General features: G+C 40.0%; 1 protein-coding gene across 6 annotated transcripts in view; it reads left to right on the top strand.

Annotated features, from left to right (window-relative positions):
• HERC2 (HECT and RLD domain containing E3 ubiquitin protein ligase 2) overlaps positions 1–26,250 on the top strand; it is a 317,707-nt gene that overhangs the window by 63,725 nt on the left and 227,732 nt on the right. For all 6 annotated transcript variants that reach the window (XM_064296194.1, XM_064296197.1, XM_064296198.1 and 3 more), the window contains exon 5: positions 4,970–5,107. In XM_064296194.1, the coding sequence (XP_064152264.1) occupies positions 4,970–5,107 (138 nt within the window). The remainder of the gene's footprint in view (positions 1–4,969; positions 5,108–26,250) is intronic.

Raw genomic sequence — 26,250 nt, 5'->3', positions numbered from 1 at the left:
TTGTACCATATTTTTATAATGCAGTTGAGCCAAGGGAAATTGACCACTTCTGTGTTTGTGTACCATTAGAAAGTTCACAGTTAAAATCTCCTAAATTTGTTCTTGTACTTCTTTATAAATGGATAAAAGAAGAAATCAGTATTGTCAAAAAGCAGGTACAATATCCCTTATGTTTTGGGTTGATTTGTGTCCTCCAAAAAGGTGTGTTCAAGTTGTAAACTCCAGTACCTGTGAACATGACCATATATGGAAATAGCGTCTTTGCACATGTACTAATTAGTTAACGGGAAGTCACAGAGTGGACTCGGCTCCAGTATGACCAGTGTCCTTACAGGAAGAGAGAGACAGAGACTCAGAAGACGGCCATGTGAAGACAGAGGCAGAGGTGGAGTTACAGCGCAGCTGCAAGTGAAGGAATGCCTGGGGCATCCAGAAGGTGGAAGGGCCTTTACAGATTTTAGAGGGAGCATGACCCCCCGAGACCCTGAATTTGGACTTCGAGCCTCCAGAACTGTGAGAGAATGAATTTCTGTTGTTGAAAGCCACTCAGCTTGTGCTGCTTTGTTACGGCAGCCCTGGGAAACTAATACACCTTATTAACTAGTATTTGGTTAATTGTCATCCTTAGTTACCCATAGGTTTTCCATACCATCTATTTTTTATTTTGGTGAAAATACGCTTGACAAAACAAACACCAACGATTTCTACATGTGCAATTCGGCAGCATTGATTACATTCTCCAAGATCTGCAGCCATTGTTGTTATCCTTTCCCCAATCACCCTACCATTAACATAAACTCAGTGCCCCTGAAATACTCTCCCCTTTCTTCCTCCTCCTACCCCTGGTAACCACTAATAATCTTTGGTTTCTGTTTGCCTGTTTCATATAAGTGAGATCATACAGTATTTGTCCTTTTTTGACTGATTTAGTTTGCTCATCATGATGTTTTCAAGGTTCATCCATGTTGTGGCCGTACCATCTATTCTTGAAAAACAAAGGACAATGAACAAGCTCACTTAAATGTAGTAACTACAGCAAAAACTAAACAAACTTTACCCCTCAGTGGACCCTCCAGGTCTGGCCTGAGGCCTTAGGAAGGTTACTCACCCTTGACTTTCCCTTTATGCCCAGCTTTGGATAACTTGGGGGGTGTGTGTGGGCAGTTTGTGTTCTCTTTTCTCTCAGTAAACCGTGAAACCTACTTAGATGAATAGGAGATTAGACAAACTCTGAAGTTACTGTGCCTATTGTCTTTGAGCTGGTGGTGCTAATTATTTTTCTTCGTTGTTTTCGTAACCGTCAGTGACTTCCATCCTGTGTTTGCTGTTGTAAGATGTTCTAGTTTATGCTCCTGAGAATAAAACTCGAAGTGTAGTTAGTGGTGCTTCTTGGTGGTTTTCAGCCTGAAGATGATAGTAATATTTTAGCTTTCTGTGCCAGCTACCCAGCCCTACTGTTCTAGTGTCAAAGCAGCCACAGACAGTACAGATCAAGATTGGAGGAAGACTCATTAACAACCCGCGGTATGCAGATGGCACAGCCTTGCTTGCTAAAAGCAGGTACTGATGAAGATCCAAGACTGCAGCCTTCAGTGTGGATTATACCTCAGCATAAAGAAAATAGTCCTCACGACTGGAACAGTAAGCAACATCGTGGTAAACAGCAAAGATTGACGTTGTCAAGGATTTCATTTTACTTGGATCTACAGTCATCCATGGAAGTGGCAGTCAGGAAATCAAATGACGTGTTGCACTGGGCAAATCTGCTGCAAAAGATCTCTTTAAAGTGTTAATAAGCAAAGATGTCACTTTGAAGACTAAGATGCGCCCTGACTCAAACCACGATACTTTCAGTCGCCTCATATGCATGTGAAAGCTGGACAATGAATAAGGAAAACCAAAGAAGAATTGATGCATTTGAATTATTGTGTTGGGGAAGAATATTGAATACACTGTGGTCTGTGAGAAGAACAAACAAGTCTGTCTTGGAAGAAAGGTAAACAGAATGCTCCTTAGACATGAGAACGGTGAGACTTCGTCTCGTGTACTTTGGACATATTATCAAGAAAGACCAGTCCCTGGAGAAAGACATCATGCTTGATAAAGTAGAGGGTCAGAGAAAAAGAGGAAAACTGTCAACGAGAACAGTGGCCTCAAGCATAGCAACGACTGTGAGGATGGTGCAGGACCGAGCAGTGTTCGTTCCGTTGTACGTAGGGTCGCTGTGACCTGGAATCCCCAGATTAATAGGCACTCTTTCTTAATCACAAAACTCAGCAGCATTTATTTTGTTACTCAGCTTCTAGTGAAAAGATCAGTGATTTGTAACAAACACAAGTGAGTACCGAAGTTCTTTGGCTTTTCTCTCACTAGTTTTAATTTTTTTTTTTTTATGATTCTGCATGGCCTTAATTTGGTGCAATTAAGACTGGCAGTGGTGTCTGAAACTATTGATTCCAAGCCTGAATTTTGTATGGTTTAATTATGCAAATTTGTAGTGTTTAATTTAGAGGTACCGTATGAGTTTACATGGAGCGCTGGTGGTGCAGTGGTTAAGTGCTTAGCTGCCAACAGAAAGGTTGGCTGTTGAAACCCACGAGCCACTCCCCAGGAGAAGGTGTGGTGGTCTGCTTCCACCAAGGCAGCAGCCTTGGAAACACTGCTGAAAAGTTCTCTTCTGTCCTGGGGAGCCTTACAGCGTTGCTATGAGTCGGAATCGACTTGATGGCAATGGGTTTGGTTTTTGATTTGTATGAATTTGCAAGGAGCACTGATGGCGCAGTGGTTGAGCACTTGGCTGCTAACCAAAAGGTCAGAGGTTTGAACTTGCCAGCCGCTCTGCAGGAGAAAGATTCGGCAGTTTGCTTCCATAAAAATTAAAAAACAAAAACCAAAAACCAAACTCATTGCCCGTGAGTTGATTCCAACTCATAGTGACCCTATAGGACAGAGTAGAACTGCCCCATAGAATTGGCAAGGCTGTAAATCTTTAAGGAAGCAGATTGTCACATCTTTCTCCCGCTGAGTGGCTGGGTTTGAACTGCTGACCTTTTGGTCAGCAGCCAAGTGCTTTAACCACTGTGGCTCCGGGACTCCTCTGTAAGGATTACAGTGTTGCAAACCCTACGGAGTAGTTCTACTCCGTCCTGTGAGTCGGCATGGACCGGATGGCAGTGGTTTGGTTTATTTCCCCGACTATATCTCGTAAGTTTTGGCATGTTGTGTTTTCATTCTCATTCAACTCATAAGTATTTTTCGATTTCTCTCTTGATTTCTTTTTAGTTATTGGTATTTTAGTAGCGTGTTACTTAGTTTCCACATATTTGTATATTTTCCAGTTTTCTTTATATTATTTCTAGCTTGATTCTGTTGTGATTGGAAAAGATACTTCATATGATTCTAGTCTTTTTAAACTTACTGAGACTTGCTTTGTGTCCTGAGGTTGGACTGTCCTGGAGGATGCGGCTCAAGAATGTGGACTGTGCTGTTGTAGGGTGGAGTGTTCTCTCTCTGTTACGTCTGATTGTTCAGTAGTTCGTTCAGGTCTTCTGTTTCTTTCTTCCTCCTCTTCCTAGTTCTACCATTATCAGAAGTTCTAACCCCTCATATCTACCCATATTTATCATTGTTTATTGCACAGATTTTTGAGTAATTACTACCTGGCAGACATTGTTTTAGACACTTGGGATATATCAGAGAACAAAACTAGATAAAAAAAAGGAAAAACATCCTGTCTTAGAGTTCATATTCTAGCCTTCTTCTAAGATTTGCGAGTTTGGTGAGTGTAAAGTAATATTTTACTGATTTATATTTGTCTAAATATGAGTTTTGATGATTTCTTCAGAGGAGTAGCTATTTGGGTTTCTCCTCCAGTGATTTTTTTTTTTTTTTTTCCGTTTTTCTGTTAGATGTCTGATATTTTCCTGATAGAATGCAGGAGTTTTTGAGTATATGTTAGCTCCTTTTTGGTTTTCAGATATTTTCTTCCACCGTGACATTTTAAAATTAAGTATGTACGTGGTATTTTTTGGTTGAGTAGAAATGAATATACTCCTCCTTCACTTTCCCTATTGGGACACAAGCAATCTATGGGAATCACTGGAAGAGGAAGTAGTGTGTAACACAAGTAGGTAAATATAAAGACTAAGTTTTTTATTTCTTGGCCATTGTAGGAAATTGGTAGAATATTATTTCAAAAGACATGTATTTTGAAAGTGAATTTGAGTGTTATGTTGATTTCTCTATGAGAAGGGTTCCCTTGGTCATGCCTTCTTACGTAAATCACAGTGTACCTGTTACAGTGAGGCTTGCGGTAATCGTGTCTTTCTGTCGTTACACGTTCAGGTTGTGACGTGTGGTGTCCTGTGATCATTACACGTTCAGGTTGTGACGTGTGGTGTGCTGTGATCGTTACACGTTCAGGTTGTGACGTGTGGTGTCCTGTGATCGTTACACGTTCAGGTTGTGCCGTGTGGTGTGCTGTGATCGTTACACGTTCAGGTTGTGACGTGTGGTGTCCTGTGATCGTTACACGTTCAGGTTGTGCCGTGTGGTGTCCTGTGATCGTTACACGTTCAGGTTGTGCCGTGTGGTGTCCTGTGATCGTTACACGTTCAGGTTGTGCCGTGTGGTGTCCTGTGATCGTTACACGTTCAGGTTGTGCCGTGTGGTGTGCTGTGATCGTTACACGTTCAGGTTGTGACGTGTGGTGTCCTGTGATCGTTACACGTTCAGGTTGTGCCGTGTGGTGTCCTGTGATCGTTACACGTTCAGGTTGTGCCGTGTGGTGTCCTGTGATCGTTACACGTTCAGGTTGTGCCGTGTGGTGTCCTGTGATCGTTACACGTTCAGGTTGTGACGTGTGGTGTCCTGTGATCATTTCTCCTCTGCTGTGGACATTTGCCACGAGAATGAGGAGTGGACGTTGCGTTTTGGAAAGCACTTTACAGATTCTGTCTTTATTCTGTAGATGACGGCGTTGACAGTCAGAATGGAGCGAAGAAGGAAGACCTGAATGACAGAGAGAAGAAGGAGGAGGAAGAAGCCCCTGTGCCTGCACATAGGGCGAAATCAATCCTGGAGAGCTGGGTCTGGGGCAAGCAGCCAGGTAGTACGATCTTCTGAAATTCTGGTGCTTTGCAAAGGTGTACCTAGAGTATTCCTGTCCTGGACACCTCAGGTGAACTTTTAGCATCACGTATCCCGGGACATGCAACTGAAGCTCCTGATTTTATTCTTTACTTCCTACTCTACCTGTGCAATTCAGTTTTTTTAAAAAAACGTATGATACATTTCTGTTTCAGAACTTCATACTAGTAGAAGGAATCAATGAATATTTTATTATAAAAATTCATAGATTATAAAGTGGAAGTCCTGCAAGACTCCCCACCCCGGCTGCAGTTATTATCAGTTTGATGTGCACATTCACACATTTTTCTTTGCATGGACGTACATATAAATGTGTATACGTAGAAATAATTTGTATCTGGGGTTGATGATAGCACCTACTTCATAGGGTAATTACAGGGTCATATGAGTCAGTACAGGCAAGTACTTATAGTATTGTCTGGCATGTAGCAAGTGTTAGCTATTTTTAAAACATTTGCTGAGATGTGTGTTTTACGTTGCTTATTTACAAAGCAACTATCATTTTCATAAATATTATCAAAGTAAAATTTATTAGAATGCTGAATTTGTGGCCTCCAGATAATGATGCCTACAAAAAAAGGGCAGTTTACAAAGACGACTTTTTAGCCTGTACTATTTCTAAAAAATGAAAATTGTAGGAGAAATTTATTGTCTAATGAGACAGAAGTTGCCTTGAAGAGTTTGTCTGTGTAACAGTACAGAAACGTGTACCTTATAGGGTCAGAGTATGGGTTTTGTAGGATCAGTAGTCACGTCGTCTCTTTCCTGATACTAATAATTTATATCTTCTCTCTATTTATCTTGACCACTATAGCTAGAAATTTATCAATTTTATTGATTTCCCCCTCCCTCAGAGAGCCAGCATTTGGATTGAGTTTCTTCCTATTGTTTTTCTGTTTTCTTATTTATTTCTCCTTTGATCTTTATTATTTCCTTTTTTACTGCTTGCTTTGGATTTCATTTGCTCTTCTGTTTCTGGTTGTGTAAGGCGGAAGCTTAGAGCACTGATTTTAAGATCTTTCTTCTTTTCTGGTATAAGCCTTTAAAGCTATACATTCCCCTCTAAGTACTGTTTAGCAGCATTCCACAGATTTTGGAATATTATGTTTCTGTTTTCATCAGTTGAAAATATTTTCTAATTTCCCTTTTAATTTCTTCTTTGATCCAGTGACTATTTGGAAGTCTGTTGTTGAATTTCCAAATATTTGGGGATTTTCCATCCTGTTAATGGTATCTGAGTTAATTGCTGCCGCAGAACATGTTCTGTATGATTTGACTTGTTCTTTTAACTATTATGAGAGAAGTTGAACGAACACAGGATTAGATTATCACATCAGAGTGCTGTGAGTTAGAGTTCCTAGCCGTGGGGTTGACATGAGTCAGACTGCACAGCCGCTAACAGCGATGGCCACAGCCATCCAGTATCTACTTACGTAAAAATTTTAAGGGTACGAGTAATCAGAAGGCACAAACAAAGCGGAAAGAGGTGGGACAGTCTGCTTGGCTCCCTGCGTTTGTCCTTTTTCAGCGGATACGCACTGCCTGGCGCCTCTTAAAGAATGAGATGTCTCAGTGAGATGTGTAGTTACCTTACACAGTGGGCGCATTTAGGATGGGAAACACCTCCATTTCATAGTCAGATAGTTACAGGGCTTATATATCCTTTTTTTAGGGAGCCATGCCTCGTAAATGCACAAATTTTAGGTTTGTTTACCAAAAGCAATACTAAACCAAAGAGACGTGGCTAAAAGCATTCTATAGATAAGGGTCATAGCAAATACCATTAATTTATTTACCAAGAAGTCTAACGTGGCGTTACGAGGAGATTAGACCTAAGTCACCTGCTGACTTTCTTTCCCTGGAGTATCCCCATTGTAATAAGAGAGAAATGAATAGCCATCCAGCTGCTTAGCTCCGTTTTCCAAGGAGTGTTGAACTCTCCAGCGGCAATTGTGGCTATTTTTTTTCAGTTCTGCAGTTTTGTGTTTTTTTTAATAATATTTTATTGTGTTTTTGGTAAAAGTTTACATAGCAACATTTTCTGCAAAGTTGTTCAGTGACGTTACGTTCTTCACAACGCATGGACATTCTCATTATATCTGTTTTGGTTGTTCCCTTTGCATTAATCTAGTTTCCCTGCCTGCTTACATTCTCGTCTTTGTTTTAAAGTAATTGTTGACCATTTGGTCTCATATAGGTGATTTTTTTTTTTTTTTTTAAAAGGAACACAGTACCAATGGGTGATAACTCATTATTCTTTTGAGTCAGTTCGTTATACTTAGTTAAAAGGTGATCTCAGCAGTTAGTTTTGGTTCAGGATTTGAGGAGTATCTCAGGGCAGTAGTTTTAGGGGGTCCTCTAGTGGTTCTGTAGTTTTTGCTTCATGTATTTTAAAACATTTTTATTAGGTGCATACACTTTTTGGATTTTTGTATCATTTTGATTGACTCCTTTATCTCTGTAGGGTTGCTGTTTGGTTTTAGTTTATTTCTGATGATATTCTTTGTTCTAAAGTCAGCTTGGTCTAACTACGTCACCTCTCTTCTGACTTAGTGTTTGGATTATATGTCTTTTTCATCTTTTTATGTTCGGCCTATCTGTGTCTATATGTTTAGATCACCTTTCTTCTGACTTAGTGTTTGGATTATATGTCTTTGTCATCTTTTTATGTTCGGCCTATCTGTGTCTGTATGTTTAGACTGTGTGGTGTAAATGGTTAGGCACTCAATTACTAGACGAAAGGTTGACCGTTCAAACCCACCCAGAGGTACCTCAAAAACAGACCTGGCCATCTGCTTCCTTAAAGGGCACAGTCTTGAAAACCCTACGCAGCAGTTCTACTCAGCATGCATGGCATTGCCATGAGTTGGAATCGACTCGATGGCAACTAACAACAGCGATGACGAGACTATTTGGGTTTAAATTTATCATCGTTCTGTTTGTACCATCTATTCTTTTTATCTTTTCTTGCTTTCTGTTCTGTATCTTCTAAGGATTGAATTTTATCTCCGTAGTTGGCTAATGAGAGGCATGTCCTCGTTTTATGTCTTTAGTAGTTGCTCTAGGGAAGAGGTTGGACGACTATGGTTTGCAGGTCAGATCTGGCCTGCCACCTGTTTTTAAGTAAAGCGGCTACTGGAACACAGCCATGCCATGGTTCTCATTTATTGTGGCTGCTTTCGTGCTACAACGGCAGGATTGATTAGTTGTGACAGAGACCCGAATGGTCTGCAAATCCTGAGATACTTACTCGCTGGATTTTCACATGCCCTGTTTTAGGGTTTGTAGTCTGCAGCTTTAACTTGTCATTATCTACCTGGAAATTACATCATGCCACCTTGGCTATAAGGCGGTGCCTTTACGACTGTATGCTGCCCTTTGCCCTCTCTGGGCCCTTTGTGCTGCTTTGTCATATATGAGAATGGAATGTATATTATAAACTGCACTAAATGCTATTTTTGTTTCTGCTTTAAATAGGCAGTTATCCTTTTTAAAAAATTGAAAAGAGAAAAAGAAGCCTTTAAAAATGTATTTTATTGTTTCTGAAGAAGGTTTACACAGTAGTTTAGATTGCCATTCAACAGTTCCTACACAATTTGTTTGGTGACATTGGTTATATTCTTCACAATGTGTGAACATTCTCATTATTTCTGTTCTGGTTGTTTGGATTCCATTAATCTAGTTTCCCTGCCTGCTTACATTCTCATCTTCGTATTAAAGTGATTGTTGACCATTTGGTCTCATATAAGTGACTTTTTAAAGGAACAGAGTACTTACGGGTGATATTCTTTATTTTTTGAGCCAATTTATTATTTAACTACAAGGTGACATCAGCAGCTGTTTGGGTTTAAGGTTTAAAAAATACCCTTAATGCAGTAGCTTTGGGCAGTCCTCCTGTCTCGACCAGTTCTTTAGGAAGTTTGTTTCTTTTGGGGGCGGGGGCGAATTTCAGGTTCTCTTCCACATTTTTCTCCCATTCTATCAAGATTCTATCAAGGTTCATCTGTAGTGGCCCTGATTAGTGGTAGTGGTAGCCAAGTACCATCTAGTTCTGGTCTAAGGGTAGATGAGGTTGTGGTTCATGTAGACTGTTTGTGCTGTAGATTAGTTTCTTTTTTCAGTCTTTGGATTCTTTCTTTCATCGTTTACCCTACCTGACTAGAGACCAATACTTGTATCTTAGATATTTACTCGCAAACTTTTTTTTTTCCCCTCGTACTTTTGATGAGGGTTTACAAAGGAAGTTAGTTTCTCCTTAAACAACACAAGTACTGTTTTGTGACCTTGGTTCCAACCCCACAATATGTCAGCATTGTCCTGTTTTTGACATTGTGTTCCCCATTTCCATTTGTCCAGCTTTACTGTCCCTTCCTGCCTTCTTGTCCTCGCCCCTGGGCTGGTGTGCCCATTTAGTCTTGTATATGTGGTTGAGCTATGTGTACTGTTGTTTGTTTTAGGGGCCTGTCTAATCTTTGGGTGAAGGGTAAATCTCAGGAGTGACTTCTTTACTGAGCTATAAGGATGTCTGGGGGCCATACTCTGGGGTTTCTCCAGTCTCTGTCAGACCAGTAAGTCTTTTTTTTAGAATTTTGTTCTACATTTTTGTCCAGCTCTGTCTGGGACTCTGTGTTGTGATCCCTCTCAGAGCAGTCAGTGGTGTCAACCGGGTACCATCTAGTTGTACTGGACTTAGTCTGATGGAAGCTTTGAAACTTGTGGACCATTAGTCCTTTGGACTGATCCTTCCCTTTTGTCTTTGGTTTTCATCATTCTCCCTTGCTCCCAAAGGGGTGAGACCAGTGGAGTATTCTAGATGGCTGCTCACAGGCTTTTAAGACCCCAGATACTACTCAACAAAGTAGAATGTATGTTTTCTTTTTAAACTATGTTATGCCAGTTGAGCTAGATGTTCCTGAGACCATGGTCCCTAGCCCTCTGCCCAGGATTTAGGTACCTCAGGGAGTTTGGATGTGTGTATGGAGCCTCCATGACCTTGCTGTGGACAAGTTTTGCTGGCTTCCCCAGGGTTGTGTACTGTCTTAAACTTCCCAAAGTTACCACTTATCTATTGCCTATTCAGCGTTTTTCCTTCCTACTCCTCCCCGCTCTCGTAACCACCAAATATTGTTTCTTGTTGTGTGTAAACCTTGTCATGAGTTTTTATAATAGTGGTCTCATACATTACTTGTCCTTCTGTGATTGACTTATTTCACTCAGTATTATGCCCTCCAGATTCACCCGTGTTGGGAGACGCTCTGCAGATGCGTCATTGTTTTTTATCGTTGCGTAGTGTTCCGTTGTGTGCATGCATCAGAGTTTGTGTATCCATTCATCTGTTGATGGGCACCTAGGTTGTTTGCATCTTTTTACTGTTGTGAATGATGCTGCAGTGAATATGGGTGTGCGTATGTCTATCCGCGTGACCATTCATATTTCTCTAGGATATGTTCCTAGGAGTGGGATTGCTGGATCATATAATATTTCTATTTCTAGCTTTCTAAGGAAGCGCTGTATCGTTTTCCAAAATGGCCGCAACATTTTGAATTCCCACCAGCAGTGCATAAGAGTTCCAGTCTCCCCACAGCCTCTCCAACATTTGTTATTTCCTGTTTTTTTTTTAATTTGTGCTAGTAGTGCTGGGGTGAGATTGGTATCTCGTTTTGGTTTTGATTTGCATTTCTCTAATGGCTGGTGATTGTGAGCATTTCCTCTTGTGTCTGTTGGCCACTTGGATGTCGTCTTTGGTGAAGTGTCTGATCATTTCCTTTGCCCATTTTTTGATTGGATTGTCTTTTTGTTGTAGAGGTGTTGTATTTTCTTGTAGATTTTAGAGATTAGACCTCTGTCTGTTTTGTAATAGATCCAAATTTTTTCCCAGTCTATAGGTTCTCTTTTTACTCTTCCGGTGAAATCTTTTGATGAGCTTAAATGTTTAATTTTTAGAAGATCCCAGGTATCTATCTTATCTTCTGGAGTTTGTGTGTTGTTATTTATGGTTTGTATACTGTTAGTGTCTTGTATTAGGTCCACTGGCCTTGACCCTGTTTCTTCTTCTATGACCTTTAAAGTTTTTGGTTTTATATTTAGGTCTTTGATCCATTTTGATTTAATTTTTGTGTATTGTGTTAGGTATGGGTTCTGTTTCATTTTTTGCAGATGGACATCCAGTTTTGCCAGCACTATTTGTTAAAAAGACTGTCTTTTCCCCATTTGTTGGACCTTGGGCCCTTGTGGAAGATCAGGTTACCGTACGTGGATGGATTTACATCTGGGTTCTCCATTCTGTTCCATTGGTCAATGTATTTGTCATTGTACCAGTATCAGGCTGTTCTGACTACTGTAGTTGTATACTAGGTTCTGAGTCAGGTAGTATGAGTCCTCCTGCTTTATTCTTCTTCAGTAGTGCTTTACTTATACGGGATCTCTTCCCTTTCCATATAAAGTTAATAGTTTTTCCATCTCTTTGAAGAATGTTTTTGGTATCTGGATCAGGATTGCATTGTATTTGTAGATTGCTTTAGGTAGAATTGACATTTTCACAATGTTGAGTCTACTTATCCATGAGCATGGTTTGTTTTTTTATTTAGGTAGAACTCTTTTGGTTTCTTGCGGTAGTATTTTGTAGTTTTCTAAGTGTTTACCATTTTTTAGTGGCTGTTATAAATGGTACCGTTTTCCTGATTTCCTTTTTGTTGTTATCTTTAGTGATATATAGGAATCAAACTGATTTTTGTATGTTTATCTTGTATCCTACTACTCTGCTGAACTTTTCTATTAGTTTCAGTAGTTTTCTTTTGGAGCCTTTGGGTTTTCTGTGTATAGTATCATATCATCCACAAATAGGGACAGTTTTATTTCTTCCTTACCACTTTGGATGCCCTTTATTATGTCCTCTTGGCTTATTGATCTAGGTAGGACTTCCAGCACAGTGTTAAATAGAAGTGGTGATAAAGGGCATACTTGTCTTGTTCCTGTTCTCAAGAGGAATGTTTTTAGCCTCTTTCCACTAAAAATAATGTTGGCTCTTGGTTTTGTTTATTATGCTGTTTATTATGTTGAGGAATTTCCCTTCTACACCTATTTTATTGAAAGTTTTTATCAGAAATGGGTGTTGGACTTTGTTGAATGCCTTTTCTGCGTCAATTGAGATGATCATGTGATTCTTTTATTTATGTAATGGATTATGTTGATTGGTTTTCTAATGTTGAACTGTCTTTGCATACCTGGAATGAATCCTCCTTGGTCGTGGTATGTTTTGATATAATGCAGCATTCTTTTGGCTTGACTTTTGTTGAGGATTTTTGCATCTATGTTCATGAGAGATACTGCATGAGAGATACTGGTCTGTAATTTTATTTTGTGGTGTCTTTGCCTGGTTTTGGTATCATGGTATACTGGCTTCATAGGATGAACTTGGAAATATCTCTTTTCTGTGTTCTGAAATGGTTTGAGTGGTTCTGGTGTAAGCTCGTCTCTGAATGTTTGGTAGAAATCTCCAGTGAAGCCATCTGTGCCAGGGCTTTTTTTTTTTTTAATTAACTTCGCAAACGCTTTTCTTGTTATGGGTTTGTTCAGATTTTCATCTTCATTTTGTGTTAAATTGATTACGTAGTGTGTTTCTGGAGATTTGTCCATTTCCTCTAGGTTTTCAAATTTGTTGGCGTTCATAGTACTCTGTCACTTTTGGTCCTTTTTATTTCATTTGGGTCTGTTGTAATGCCCTTCATTTCATTTCTTTGGTTTTTTGTGTCTTTTCTTGTTTTTCTTTGTAAAGTATGCCATTGTTTTGTCGATTTTGTTGATCCTTTCAAAGAACAAACTTTTGGTTTTGTTGCTTTTTATTTTTTCTATTCTCTATTTCATTTATTTCTGCTCCGATTTTTGTTATTTCATTTCTTATCGTGGCTGTGGGCTTCTTTTGCTGTTCTCATTCTATTCAAGTTGTATAGTTCCTTAGTCATCTAGTGCTGCCATAACAGAAACGCCACAAGTAAATGGCTTTAACAAAGAAAAATTTATTTTCTCACAGTCTAGTAGGTTACAAGTCCAAATTCAGGGCATCAGCTCCAGGGGAAGGCTTCCTGTCCGTGTTGGCTCTGGAGGAAGGTCCTTGTCCTCAATCTTCCTCTGGTCGAGAAGCTTGTCAGGCATAGGGACCCTGTGTCCAAAAGATGCACTCTGTTCCTGGTGTTGCTTTCTTGGTGGTATGAGGTCCCCAACGGCATGCTTGCTTCCCTTTTTTTCCTTTTAATTTTTTATTGTGCTTTAAGTGAAAGTTTACAAGTCAAGTCAGTCTCTCACACAAAAACTTATATACACCTTGCTACATACTACCAATTGTTCTCTGCCAATGAGAGAGCCCGCTCCCTCCCTCCACTCTCTCTTTTTGTGTCCATTTCGCCAGCTTCTATCCCTCTCTACCCTCTCATCTCCCCTCCAGGGAGGAGGTGCCAACATAGTCTCAAGTGTCCACCTGATCCAAGAAGCTCACTACTCACTAGCAACCCTCTCTATCCCATTGCCCAGTCCAATCCCTGTATGAAGGGTTGGTTTAGGGAATGGTTCCTGTCCTGGGGCAACAGAAGGTCTGGGGGCCATGAACACCAGGGTCCTTCCAGTCTCAGTCAGACCATTAAGTCTGGTCTTTTTATGAGAATTTGGGGTCTGCATCCCACTGCTGTCCTGCTCCCTCAGGGGTTCTCTGTTGTATTTCCTGTCAGGGCGGTCATCGGATGTAGCTGGGCACCATCTAGTTCTTCTGGTCTCAGGCTGATGTAGTCTCTGGTTCATGTGGCCCTTTCTGTCTCTTGGGCTGCTGATTACCCTGTGTCTTTGGTGTTCTTCATTCTCCTTTGATCCAGGTGGGTTGAGACTAATTGATGCATCAAAGGTGGCTGGTTGTTAGCATTTAAGACCCCAGATGCCAGTCTCCAAGGTGGGATGCAGAATGTTTTCTTAATAGATTTTATTATGCCAGTTGATTTAGATGTCCCCTAAACCATGGTCCCCAGACCCCCACCCCTGCTACGCTGGCCTTTGAAGCATTTAGTTTATTCAGGAAACTGCTTTTGGTTTAGTCCAGTTGTGCTGACCTCGCCTGTATTATGTGTTATCTTTCCTGTCTTGTAAAGCAGTTCTTATCTACTATCTAATTAGTGAATACCTCTCTCCCACCCTCCCTCTCTTCACGCTCTCGTAACCATGAAAGAATATTTTCTTCTCTCTTTAAATTATTTTTTGAGTTCTTATAATATCGGTCTTATAGAATATTTGTCCTTTTGCAACTGACTAATTTCACTCAGCATAATGCGTTCCAGATTCCTCCATGTTATGAAATGTTTCACAGTTTCATCACTGTTCTCTATCAATGTCTAGTATTGGATGGCAGTGGGGAGTGGGTAGTATTCCATTGTGTGAATATACCATAATTTATCCATTCATCCATCGATGGGCCCCTTGGTTGCTTCCATCATTCTGCTATTGTAAACAGTGCTGCAGTGAACATGGGTGTGCATGTATCTGTTCATGTAAAGGCTCTTATTTCTCTAGGATATACTCCAGGGAGTGGGATTGCTGGATCGTATGGTAGTTCTGTTTCTAGCTTTTTAAGGAAGTGCCAAATCAATTTCCAAAGTGGTTGTACCATTTTACATTCCCACCAGCACTATGTAAGTGTTCCAGTTTCTCCACAGCCTCTCCAACATTTGTTTTGTGTTTTTTGGATTAATGCTAGCCTTGTTGGAGTGAGATGGAATCTCATTGTTGTTTTGATTTGCATTTCTCTAATGGCTAAGATCGTGAATATTTCCTCATGTATCTGTTAGCTACCTGAATGTTTTCTTTAGAAAGTGTCTATTCATATCTTTGGCCCATTTTTTAGTTGGATTATTTGTCTTTTTGTAGTTGAGTTTTTGCAGCATCATCTAGATTCAGAGATCAGGCGCTGATCAGAAATGTCATAGCTAAAAACTTTTCCCCAGTCTGTAGATAATTTTTTTTGCTTTTGTGGTGAAGTCTTTGGAGGAGCATAGGTGTTTGATTTTTAGGAGCTCCCAGTTTTCTAGTTTTTCTTCTGCATTGTTAGTAAAGTTTTGTGTACTGTTCATTCCATGTATTAGGGCTCCTAATGGTGTCCCTATTTTTTCTTCCATGATCTTTATCGTTTTAGATTTTATATTTAGTTCTTTGATCCATTTTGAGCTCGTTTTTGTGCATGGAGTGAGGTATAGGTCTTTCATTTTATTTGCAGATGGATATCCAGTTATGCCAGTACCATTTGTTAAAAAGATTGTCTTTTCCCCATTTAACTGTTTTGGGGCTGTTGTCAAATATCAACTGGTCATATGTGGATGGATTTATGTCTGGATTCTCCATTCTGTTCCATTGGTCTATGTATCTGTTGTTGCACCAGTACCGGGTTGCTTTGACTACTGTGGTGGTATAACGGGTTCTAAAATCAGGTAAAGTAAGGCCTCCCACTTTGTTCTTCTTTTTCAGTAATGCTTTACTTATCAAGAGCCTCTTTCTTTTCCATGTGAAGTTGGTGATTTGTTTCTCCATCTCATTAAAGAATGTCTTTGGAATTTGGATTGGAATTGCATTAAATGTATAGATTGTTTTTGGTAGAATAAACATTTTTATTTAAGTCTTCCTTTATCCATGAGCAAGGTATGTTTTTCCACTTATATAGGTCTCTTGGTTTCTTGCAGAAGTGTTTTGTAGTTTCCTTTGTATGAGGCTTTTACATCTCTGGTAAGATTCATTCCTAAGTATTTTATCTTCTTGGGGGCTACTGTAAATGGTATTGATTTGGTGATTTCCTCTTTGGTGTTCTTTTTCTTGTTGTAGAGGAATCCAGCTGATTTTCGTATGTTTATCTTGCATCCCGATACTCTGCTGAACTCTTCTATTAGTTTCAGTAGCTTTCTTGAGGATTCCTTAGGGTTTTCTGTGTATAAGATCATGTCATCTGCGAATAGAGATAATTTTACTTCTTCCTTGCCAGTTGGGATGCCCTTTATTTCTTTATCTAGCATAATTGTTTTGGCACAATGTTGAGTAAGAGTGGTGGTAAGGGGCATCCCTGTCTGGTTCCTGATCTCAAGGGAAATGCTTTCAGGCTCTCTCTATTTAGGATGATTTTGGCTGTTGTCCTTGTATAATTGCCCTTTATTATGTTGAGGAATTTTTCTTCTATTCCTATTTTGCTGAGAGTTTTTATCATGAATGGATGTTGAACTTTGTCCCATGCCTCTTCTGCATCAATTGATAAACTCATGTGATTCTTGTCTTGTTTTATTTATGTGATGGATTACATTGTTTTTTTAATGTTGAACCATCCTTGCATACCTGGTATGAATCCCAATTTTTGGTCATGGTGAATTATTTTTTTGATATGTTATTGAATTCTTTTGGCTAGAATTTTTTTTTGAGGATTTTTGCATCTGAGTTCATGAGGGATATAGGTGTGTAATTTTCTTTTTTTGTGGTGTCTTTTTTTTTTTTTTTTTTTTACCTGGTTTTGGTATCAGGGATATGGTGGCTTCATAGAATGAGTTTGGGAGTATTCCGCCCTTTTCTGTGCCATGAAATACCTTTAGTAGTAGTGATGTTAACTCCTCTCTGAACATTTGATAGAAGTCTGCAGTGAAGCTGTCCTGGCCAGGACTTTTTTTTTGTTGGGGTTTTTTTTGATTACCTTTCCAATCTCTTCTTTTGTTATGGGTCTGTTTAGTTGTTCTACCTCTGTTTGTGTTAGTTGAGGTAGGTAGTGTGTTCCTAGGAAATAATCCATTTCTTTGAGGTTTTCAGATTTGTTAAGAGTACAATTTTTCATACTAATCTGATATGATTCTTTTAATTTCAGTTGGGTCTGTTGTAATACCGCCCATCTCATTTCTTATTCGGGTTATTTGCTTCCTCTCCTGTTTTTCTTTTGTCTGTTTGGCCAGTGGTTTATCAATTTTGTTGACTTTTTCAAAGAACCAGCTTTTGGTCTCGTTAATTCTTTCAGTTGTTTTTCTGTTTTCTATTTCATTTAGTTGTGTTCTATTTTTTATTATTTGTTTTCTCCTGGTGCCTGGGGGTTTCTTTTGTTGCTCTGTTTCTATTTGTTCAAGTTGTGGGGATAATTCTTTGATTTTGGCCCTTTCTTTTTGGATGTGTGCATTTATTGATATAAATTTTCCTCTGAGCTCTGCTTTCGCTGTGTCCCAGAGGTTCTGATAGGACGTGTTTTCATTCTCACTGGATTCTATAAATTACTTTATTCCATCCTTAGTGTCTTATAATCCAGCCTTTTTTGAGCAGGGTATTGTTCAGTTTCCAAAGTTTGATTTCTTTTCCCTGCTTTTTATGGTTATGGTATTGATTTTACTTTTAATGCCTTATGCTTAAAGATTATGCTTTGTAATATTTCAATGTTTTGGATTCTGCTAAGGCTTGCTTTATGACGTAATATGTCATCTATTCTAGAGAATGTTCCATGTGCACTAGAAAAGAAAGTATACTAGGTTGCTGTTGGTGGAGTGTTGTGTATATGTCTACGAGGTCAAGTTGGTTGATTGTGGCATTTTAGATCTTCCGTGTCTTTATCGAGCTTCTTTCTGGAAGTCCTGTCTTTCACCGAAAGTGGTGTGTTGAAGTCTCCTACTATTATTGTGGAGCTGTCTATCTCACTTTTCGATGCTGGTAGAGTTTGTTTTATGTATCTTGCAGCCCTGACGTTGGGTGCATCAATATTTAATAGGGTTATATCTTCTTGGTGTATTGTCCCTTTAATCTTTATATAGTGTCCTTCCTCATACTTTTTGATGGATTTAACTTTAAAGTCTTTTTTGTCAGCGATTGATATTGCCACTCCTGCTCTTTTTGGATTGTTGTTTGCTTGATACATTTTTTCTCTCCTTTGAGTTTTAGTTTGTGTCTCTAAGTCTATGGTGTATCTCTTGTAGGCAGCATGTAGACGAATCTTGTTTTTTAATCCATTCTGCCCTCTCTGTCTCTTTATTCGTGCATTTAGTCCATTTACATTCAGCGTAATTATGGATAGGTATGAGTTCAGTGCTATCATTTTGATGTCTTTTTTTGTGTGTGTTGTTGACACTTTTTCACACTTAATTTTATGTGCTGAGTAGATTCTTTATATATTGCCCTTTCCTCATATTTGTTGTTGATTTTGTTTCTACTGGGTCTCTATTTTTTTCTTGTATTTTATTTTGATGAGTAGGATGGTTTGTCCCATTTGTGGTTACCTTATTATTTACCCCTGTTTTTCTAAATTTAAACCTTTTTTTTTTATTAACTTTTATTAAGCTTCAAGTGAACGTTTACAAATCCAATCAGTCTGTCACAATAAGTTTACATACATCTTTCTCCGTACTCCCACTTGCTCTTGCCCTATTGAGTCAGCCCTTTCAGTCTCTCCTTTTGTAACAATTTTGCCACCTTCCCTCTCTCTCTATCCTCCCATCCCCCCTCGAGACAAGAGTTGCCAACACACTCTCAAGTGTCCACCTGATATAATTAGCTCACTCTTCATCAGCATCTCTCTCCCACCCGCTGACCAGTCCCTTTCATGTCTGATGAGTTGTCTTCGGGGATGGTTCCTGTCCTGTGCCGACAGAAGGTCTGGGGAGCATGGCCGCGGGGATTCCTCTAGTCTCAGTCAGACCATTAAGTATGGTCTTTTTTTAAACCTAACTTTTATTTCTTTGTGTTGTCGTATCTTCCTCTCCGTATGGAAGATCAGTGATTCCATTTCTTAGTCCCTCTTTATTGTTTTAATGTTGTGTTCTTTTATATAATAACATTGTTGTTATCCTGTTTTGAGCTGTTTTTTTTTTTTAGTTTTGCCTTTTTTTTTTTTTTTCTTCTTTTTTCACTTTCCCTGTCTGGGTCTAGTTCTGATTTATCTGCTCAGTGTTCTAGTCTTGGGTTGATACCTGATACTACTGATTTTCTAACCAAAGAACTCCCTTTAGTATTTCTTGTAGTTGTGGTTTGGTTTTTACAAATTCCCTAAACTTGTGTTTATCTGGAAATGTCCTAATTTCACCTTCATATTTAAGAGACAGTTTTGCTAGATATATGATTCTTGGCTGGCAGGTTTTTCCTACAGTTTTTTAAATAAGTCATCCCATTGCCTCATTGCCTGCACGGTTTCTGCCGTGTAGTCCAAACTTATTCTTATAGTCTACTTTGTAGGTGACTTTTTGTTTATCCCTAGCTGCTCTTAAAATTCTCTATCTTTGGTTTTGGCAAGTTTGATTATAATACATCTTGGTAACTTTCCACATCTACCTTATGTGGAGTGTGATGAGCATCTTGGATAGATATCTTCTAATCTGATTGAATGTCTTACCACAGCCATCATACTTAAAGCTGTTCTCTCCCGTGTGAACTCTCTGATGAATATGAAGAGCTGAGCTATAACGGAAGTTTTTTCCACACTCGCTACAGGTATGAGACTTCTCTCCTGAGTGTGACTGTTGGTGAAGATCAAAGCTGGAGACATCACTGAAGGTTTTTTTACACTCATTACGCTGATAAGGTTTCACTTCTGTGTGAGTAATAGATAGTCCTGCCCCAACCTGGCAGGGGGAATCACCTTGTTTGTGGAACTGAGAACTATTTATCATGCAGTCTTGATGTCTGGTTAGGTCAACTGCAATTTGTTGCCACATTTGCCAGCAGGAAAACTCCTCGTGTGGTCGTGGTTCTATAGGAGTCTCCACCTCACTGTGGGTGATCTTGTATCCTGTGATGACAGAGAATTCAGAGATGTGGAAAAGTGAAAGCTTTGTTCAGTCAAGTTGTTTCACACTTAGGATGGAGCATGAGATTTTAACTAACCAAGGGATGATCGGTTTGATTTTTTCACTGTGTATAGTGCTCTCTGGTTTACAAGCTTACAGAAACAAAAATGTGGTCCATTAGTCTCCTATCCACTAAGCATTAACGAGACCTATTAGACAACAGCAAGTCTCCTACATAATGGAGAGGTTAGAAATCAAAGAATTAAAAAACAACAACAAACAAATAATGATTCGAAGTGTGAACTTGTTGCTATTTTTATTGAATTACAAAGTTAGTGTACAATCTTGGACAGTAAATTATGGAACTAATAAATTATGAACGTATATAGATAATGTATATAAAATATGCATCATACAGAATTGTAAGGAAAAACTATAATGTAATCAATACCGAGGAGTGTGATGAGCATCTTGGATAGATATCTTCTAATCGTTTATGATATTAGGGAAGTTTTTTGCCAAGAAATCTTCAGCAATTCTCTCTGTATTTTCTGTTATCCCTCCCTGTTCTGGTACTCCAATCACTCGTAGGTTATTTTTCTTGATAGAGTCCCACATGAGTCTTAAGGTTTCTTCATTTTTTTTAATTCTTTTATCTGATTTTTTTTCAAATATTTAAGTGCCAAGTGATTTATTTTCAATTTGAAATTCTAGCTTCTACTTGCTCAATTCTGCTACTCTGACTTTCTATTGAGTTGTCTACTTCTGTAATTTCATTGTTAATCTTCTGAATTTCTGATTGGTGTCTGCCTATGGATTTTTCCAGCTTATTGAACTTTTAATTATGTTCCTGAATAATCTTTCTCATTTCTTCGTTTGCTTTTTCTGTGTGTCCCTTGGCTCGTTCTGCATATTGCCTCATTTCCTTCCTAATGTCTTGGAGGGTTCTGTGTATTAATCTGTTGTATTCTGCATCTGGTAATTCCATGAATGCACTTTGATCTAGAAGATCCCTGGATTGTTTGTTTTGACGGCTTGTTGAGGCGATCATGGTCTGTTTCTTTATGTGACTTGAGTTGTCTCCTAGCCATCTATAAGTTATTGTATTAGTTTATATTTGCTTTCTGTGTTGTAGCTTTTTGCTTTGTTTTGTTTTGGATATGTCCAGATGGGTTGCTTGAGTGAGCTAGCTTGATTATTTTTGCCTTTGGAGCTCTGAAGTTCTGTCCCCAGATGGCTAGAGCTGTTATCAGGCTTATCAGTCTAGGAGTCCATTCACTTTTCTTGTATGAATTCAGCTCAGGTGTCCAGGTAGCTGATCATCATGTGTGTGCTACAGGCTGTGTCCTACAGTCTTAGAGGGACAGGGTGATTGGTGTAGGTACCGGTATCTGGTCGCAGCAGGGGGTCACACTCTGAGGAGGCAGGGGGTGAGAACCGACCCCCGAGTTTCTATGAGGAAAGCATTTCTGTGTTCCCTAGAGCTTGCAGGTGGGTAGATTCTGCAGATAGACCGTGGCCAATGTTTTTGGTTTAAAGGACTGGGAAGTACCAGCTATGCTTGGACCGCTGTTACGGGTGGCTGGCTTACTTTAGTGGAGCTACCACCCCTTAGGCCTCTATGTGGGTAGGTGAGGACCCTGCTTAATAGGCAAAGTAATGTAAAACATCAAATATTCACCTCACAACCGCCCAGCTGAAACGGTTGGAGTCTGCCAACAAGGGCCTATCCTGAAATAGGCCCAGACAGGTCCATGCAGAGAGGAAAGGTGCTCAAAGTTCACGGGCTGTTTGTGCCTAAGCAGGAGCTGCTTCTGTCCTGAGCTCCCTTGGTTAGTGGAGCTGGCAAGTATCTGTTCCCCGAATTGTAAATTTTTTCCTTCTCCAATTCTGGGAGGATGGCTCTAGGTGCTCAACAGGGCCTATCTCAGGCCCAGGGAATTCAGCTGCTGAAGCCGGCTTGGGGGCGGGGTGTGCGTTAAAATAATACGCAAGTACTTAGCTTTGCCGAGAGTGCTGTTCTTATTTGGTTCCGGAGGTGTGAGTAGGGTATTTGGCTGGCTGCTTTTCCCTGAGGAAACTACGGTTAGACGCTATACCAGTGCACCGCCGCCGCTCTGGGAATGGTGCCTGAGGTCTCCCCACGATTCGGTTCCAATAACTTCGCTCCACTTCTGAATGGTCTCTTCCTCCCCCTGCCCCTCAGTTTGTTTTCTGAGCTTGCCTTTGATCCTCAGGGCTCCATGCTTTTCATTAATATACTCGTTTCACTTGTTTTTTCAGGTCTTTGTTGTAAAGAGGGCTCGTTGGAAACATCTATCTATCTTGCCATCTTGGCTTCGCCTCTTATATCCCAGCTTTTTGTTTTGTTTTGATACGTGCAAATAGGGTGCTTGTATGAAGGTAATTTTACTGTTGATGCTTTTGAAGCTCTCATATTCTGTCACTTAGGTGGTTATGTCTGGTACTAGGTACGTTTTCCCAGGAGTCCATTTACTTGTATGGATTCAGCTCAGGTGTCCTGGTAGTCAGTCACCAAGTGTGTGGTGCAGGCTCTCTCCTACAGTCCTAGACAGGCAGAGATGATTGGCATAGGCGCAGGTGTCCGACTGCAGTAGGGGTCAAGCGCTGAGCCAGGCTGGGGGCTGACAGCTGCCCTTGAATGTCTGTGAGGAAACTATATCCCTGTTCCCTAGAGTTTGTGCATGTTTTTGCAGCTGGTCTATGGGCATCCAATGGTATTGGCTGTAAATACTCATTTACAGTGTACACTGTAATACAGTAATTTCCTGTCCCCTGTCTAGGTTGGCTTGGGGGAGTAGGTGGATCCCCTAGTCCTCAGGCCCTGATGTGGGTAGATGAAGACCCTCCTTAATGGGCAGAATGGTGTCAAATGTAACAAACTACCACTCATCCATATAGCTGATATAGCTCTGGATATATACCCTGTTGTACTGTGGTAATGAGGGCCTGTGCTGTTGAAATGGTCCCACACAGGTCTATGCTGGGGTGTAAGGCTTTCAGAGTCCTTGGACTCCTTATGCTTGTGCTGTGCCTGTCCTAAGTTTCTGGCTTAGCGGTGGTTGCAGATTTGTTTTTTCTGTTAATTTGTTCCCTCTCCAAGGACAGGAGAATGGCTCAGCGAACGTGTCAGGTTTTACTTCTAGCCCAGGGGATGTGGCAACCTCTGAAGCCAGTCTGGGACCCAGTGCAGAGTCGGGAGGAGGCAGGTAAATAGGAAAGAGGTTTTTCTGAAAAGGGTGTTTTTTAATCCTTGTGGTAGGTTAGATGCATGTAGTTATCTTTTGCCAGTTTAGTGCTACTTTTTACTGGTTTTGGAGGTTTGAGCCAACTCTTCACCGCTTGTTCTCTCCTGATGTGGAAATCGCGTCCCAAGTGCCATTGCTTGCCTTAGACAGCTGATCCCGCCTACAGGGTGTCGGTTCCCGTTGGGTCAGGTCTGGCAACTTCTTGCTGCTTCTGAACTGTCTCTCTCTCCCTCTGCCACTCAGTCCGATTTCTCAACTTTTGTTTTGATGATCAGGGCTCCTAAATCACTTGTTTTTCTGGGTCTTCATTGTAAGAGGGATCGCAGGAAGCATCTGACCACTCCACCACCATCTTGGCTGTACCTCCCTCAATGTAATTATTGATAGTTGTGGGTTTATTAGCATTATTTTATAGTGCTTTTTTAGGTGGTGGTGGTGTTTTTTTTCTTACTCTCCTGTGCTGAATTCTTATTGTTTGTGATTTTTTCTTCCATTTCTTTTGTTTTTGTAGATTTTGCGTTTATTGAGACTTCATGTTTTTCTTATTTTGCTGAGTAGGTTTGTTAACTTTCTTTGTGGTCACTTTTAAATTTAGCCTAATGTTCCTGTGTTTGAACCAATCTGTTATTACTTTATATCACTTTACCTTCCTCTTCATTTGGAAATTCTGTACTTGCTTTGGTTTTTTTGTATTCCCGTAATTTCTGTTTTTCTGGAAATACCCTAATTTCACTATCATATTTAAACAAGAGTTTTGCAGGATATATTATTATTTTTTTGGTGTTTTAGTCAGCTAGTGCTGTTATAACAGAAGTACCACAAGTGGATGGCTGTAACAAAGAGAAAGTTATTTCTTCACAGTAAATTAGGCTAAAAGTACATATTCAGGGTATTAGCTCCAGGGGAAGACTTCCTCTCTTTGTTGGCCTTCTCATCAGTCTTCCCCTGGACGAGGAGCTTCTCTGCACAGGGACCCTGGGTACAAAGGATATGTTCTGCTCCCGGACTGCTCTCTTGGTTGTATGAGGTCTTCCCTCTGCCCTCGCTTGTTTCTCTTTCCATTTCTCTCTTGTAAGATAAAAGGTGGTGTAGGCGACACCTCGGGGAACCTCTCTTTACATTGGATCAGGGATATGTCCTTAGTAAGTGTTTTACAATCCCATTTAATACTCTTTAGCATAAAATTACAATCTCAAAATGGAAGATACCACACAATACTGAGAATGATGGACCAACCAAATTGATAAACTCTTTTTTTGAGGGATATAATTCAGTCCATGACAGTTGGCAGCTTTTATCTTTCAAGGTTTTATGTATGTCATCCCATTGCCTTTTTGCCTGTATGGCTTCTGCTGAGTAATCAGAGCTTAGTCTTATTGTTTCTCCCCTGTATGTGACTTTTTGTTTTTCTAGAGCAGCCGTCAGGATTCTTTCTTTGTCTTTGGTTTTAGTGAGTGTAATAATATATGCCTGCATGATTTTCTTTTAGGGTCTATCCTATATGGGGTTCATTGAGCTTCTTGGATGGTCAGCTTTTCATTTTTCATGGTATCAGGGAAGTTATGTGTCTGGAATTCTTCAGTGATTCTGTGTTTTCCGTTTTCTCCCGTTGTGGAACTGCAGTTGGTTGTATCCCACATTATTCTTGTGGTGTCTTCATTCTTTTCTCTGATTTTTCATCAAACAAGGTGGTATCCAAGGATTTGTATTTGATTTCTTTGATCCTGTCTTCTGTTGTTTCATACCTGTTTCTCAGACCTTCTGTGACACTGTTTCTGAAATTTTGTTGTTTATCTTTTTAGATTTCTAATGGCTGGTTTTGTATGATTTCTAATTGTGAATTTATTTTGACATTTTCTTCCTGTATTATTTCCTGAATTCTTACATAATTTTGTCTGTCTTTTCCATGATTTTGTCTACTTTTTCCTAACTTTTGTCTGCTTTTTAAACTCTTGGATAGCTCTGAATATTAGAGATTTGAATTCCCTATCAGGTAGGTCCAGTGCCTTTTCTTCTGCTGGAAGGTCATCTGGTGTTTTATTTTGGACACCTTCTGAAACCATCCTGTCTTTTTTTTTTTTTAATATGCTTTGATGAAGTTTGCTGTCTTCAGCACAATTAATAGTTATTTTCTTTGTTTATTGATTGTAGATTTATTTGTTTCGTTCTGCTTTTTTGTTTTATTTGGTTATGTCTGAGCAGGTGGGCTGGGCGTTCTTTGTTATTTGCTTGTCTGTGGGCATGATGCTTCTCACCACCTTGTCTGGTGGGCAGGGCTCAGTTCTGGTGCAGCAGGACAAGTACAGCGGAAGGGGAGGGATTGGGATGTGTCGTTTGTGTTATGTACTGGGGCTGACAGGGCAGGGGAGGTTCCGGTAGATCATGACTGTGCTGCTTGGTGATAGGTAGGTAGGCTGGAGGCTGTGTGGAGGTTGTGATGTGTGGAGGTAAGTAGGTGTGGGAAAGAAGAGAAAGACGAGTGAGAAACAGGAGCCCATTAAAGAAAAAGTGCTGAGGAAACCTACTGTTGGACTGGTGCAGACCTGGGGAAGCCATGTGCTGGTGACTTTACAGCTGGGCGGTGAGATACAACCTACCAAGAACAGACAGATGTGGCACACTCAGCTAGATGGGTGAGAGAAAGGAAAGGAAGGGAGAGAGAGATAAGAAACTAAATTAAAAAAGGAAGTAGAAAGAAAGATGTGGTTCGGTGGCTGGGAGAAAGGAATGGAAGGAATGTAGGGAGAAACAAGACTGAGAAAAAGAAAAAAAAATAGATTCTAGTTGGTTGGGAGGACGGAAAGGAATGGAGATAGACACAAGAAACTGAGGGAGAAGAAGAAAGAAAAAACATGCTCTAAGGGAGCCTACGGGAAGTGGGTCCTCAGCTGAGCAATGCTGCATAGACCGTCCAGAAGAAGCGGAGGTGGCACATGGTGGCAGGTGTTCAGGGGAAGTGTAAGGAAGGAAGGTAGAGAGAGCCAGGAAACTGAGGAAAAAAAAAAGAAAGGAAAATGCCCAAAGGGAGCCCACTGGAAGCACGTCCCTAGCTGAATGGTGCTGCACAGCACATCAAG

The sequence above is a fragment of the Loxodonta africana genome, chromosome 13, assembly GCF_030014295.1.
Source record: "Loxodonta africana isolate mLoxAfr1 chromosome 13, mLoxAfr1.hap2, whole genome shotgun sequence".
NCBI lineage: Eukaryota > Metazoa > Chordata > Mammalia > Proboscidea > Elephantidae > Loxodonta > Loxodonta africana.
The sequence above is the reverse complement of the archived record's forward strand: the minus strand, read 5'-3'. Positions and strand labels throughout refer to the sequence as shown.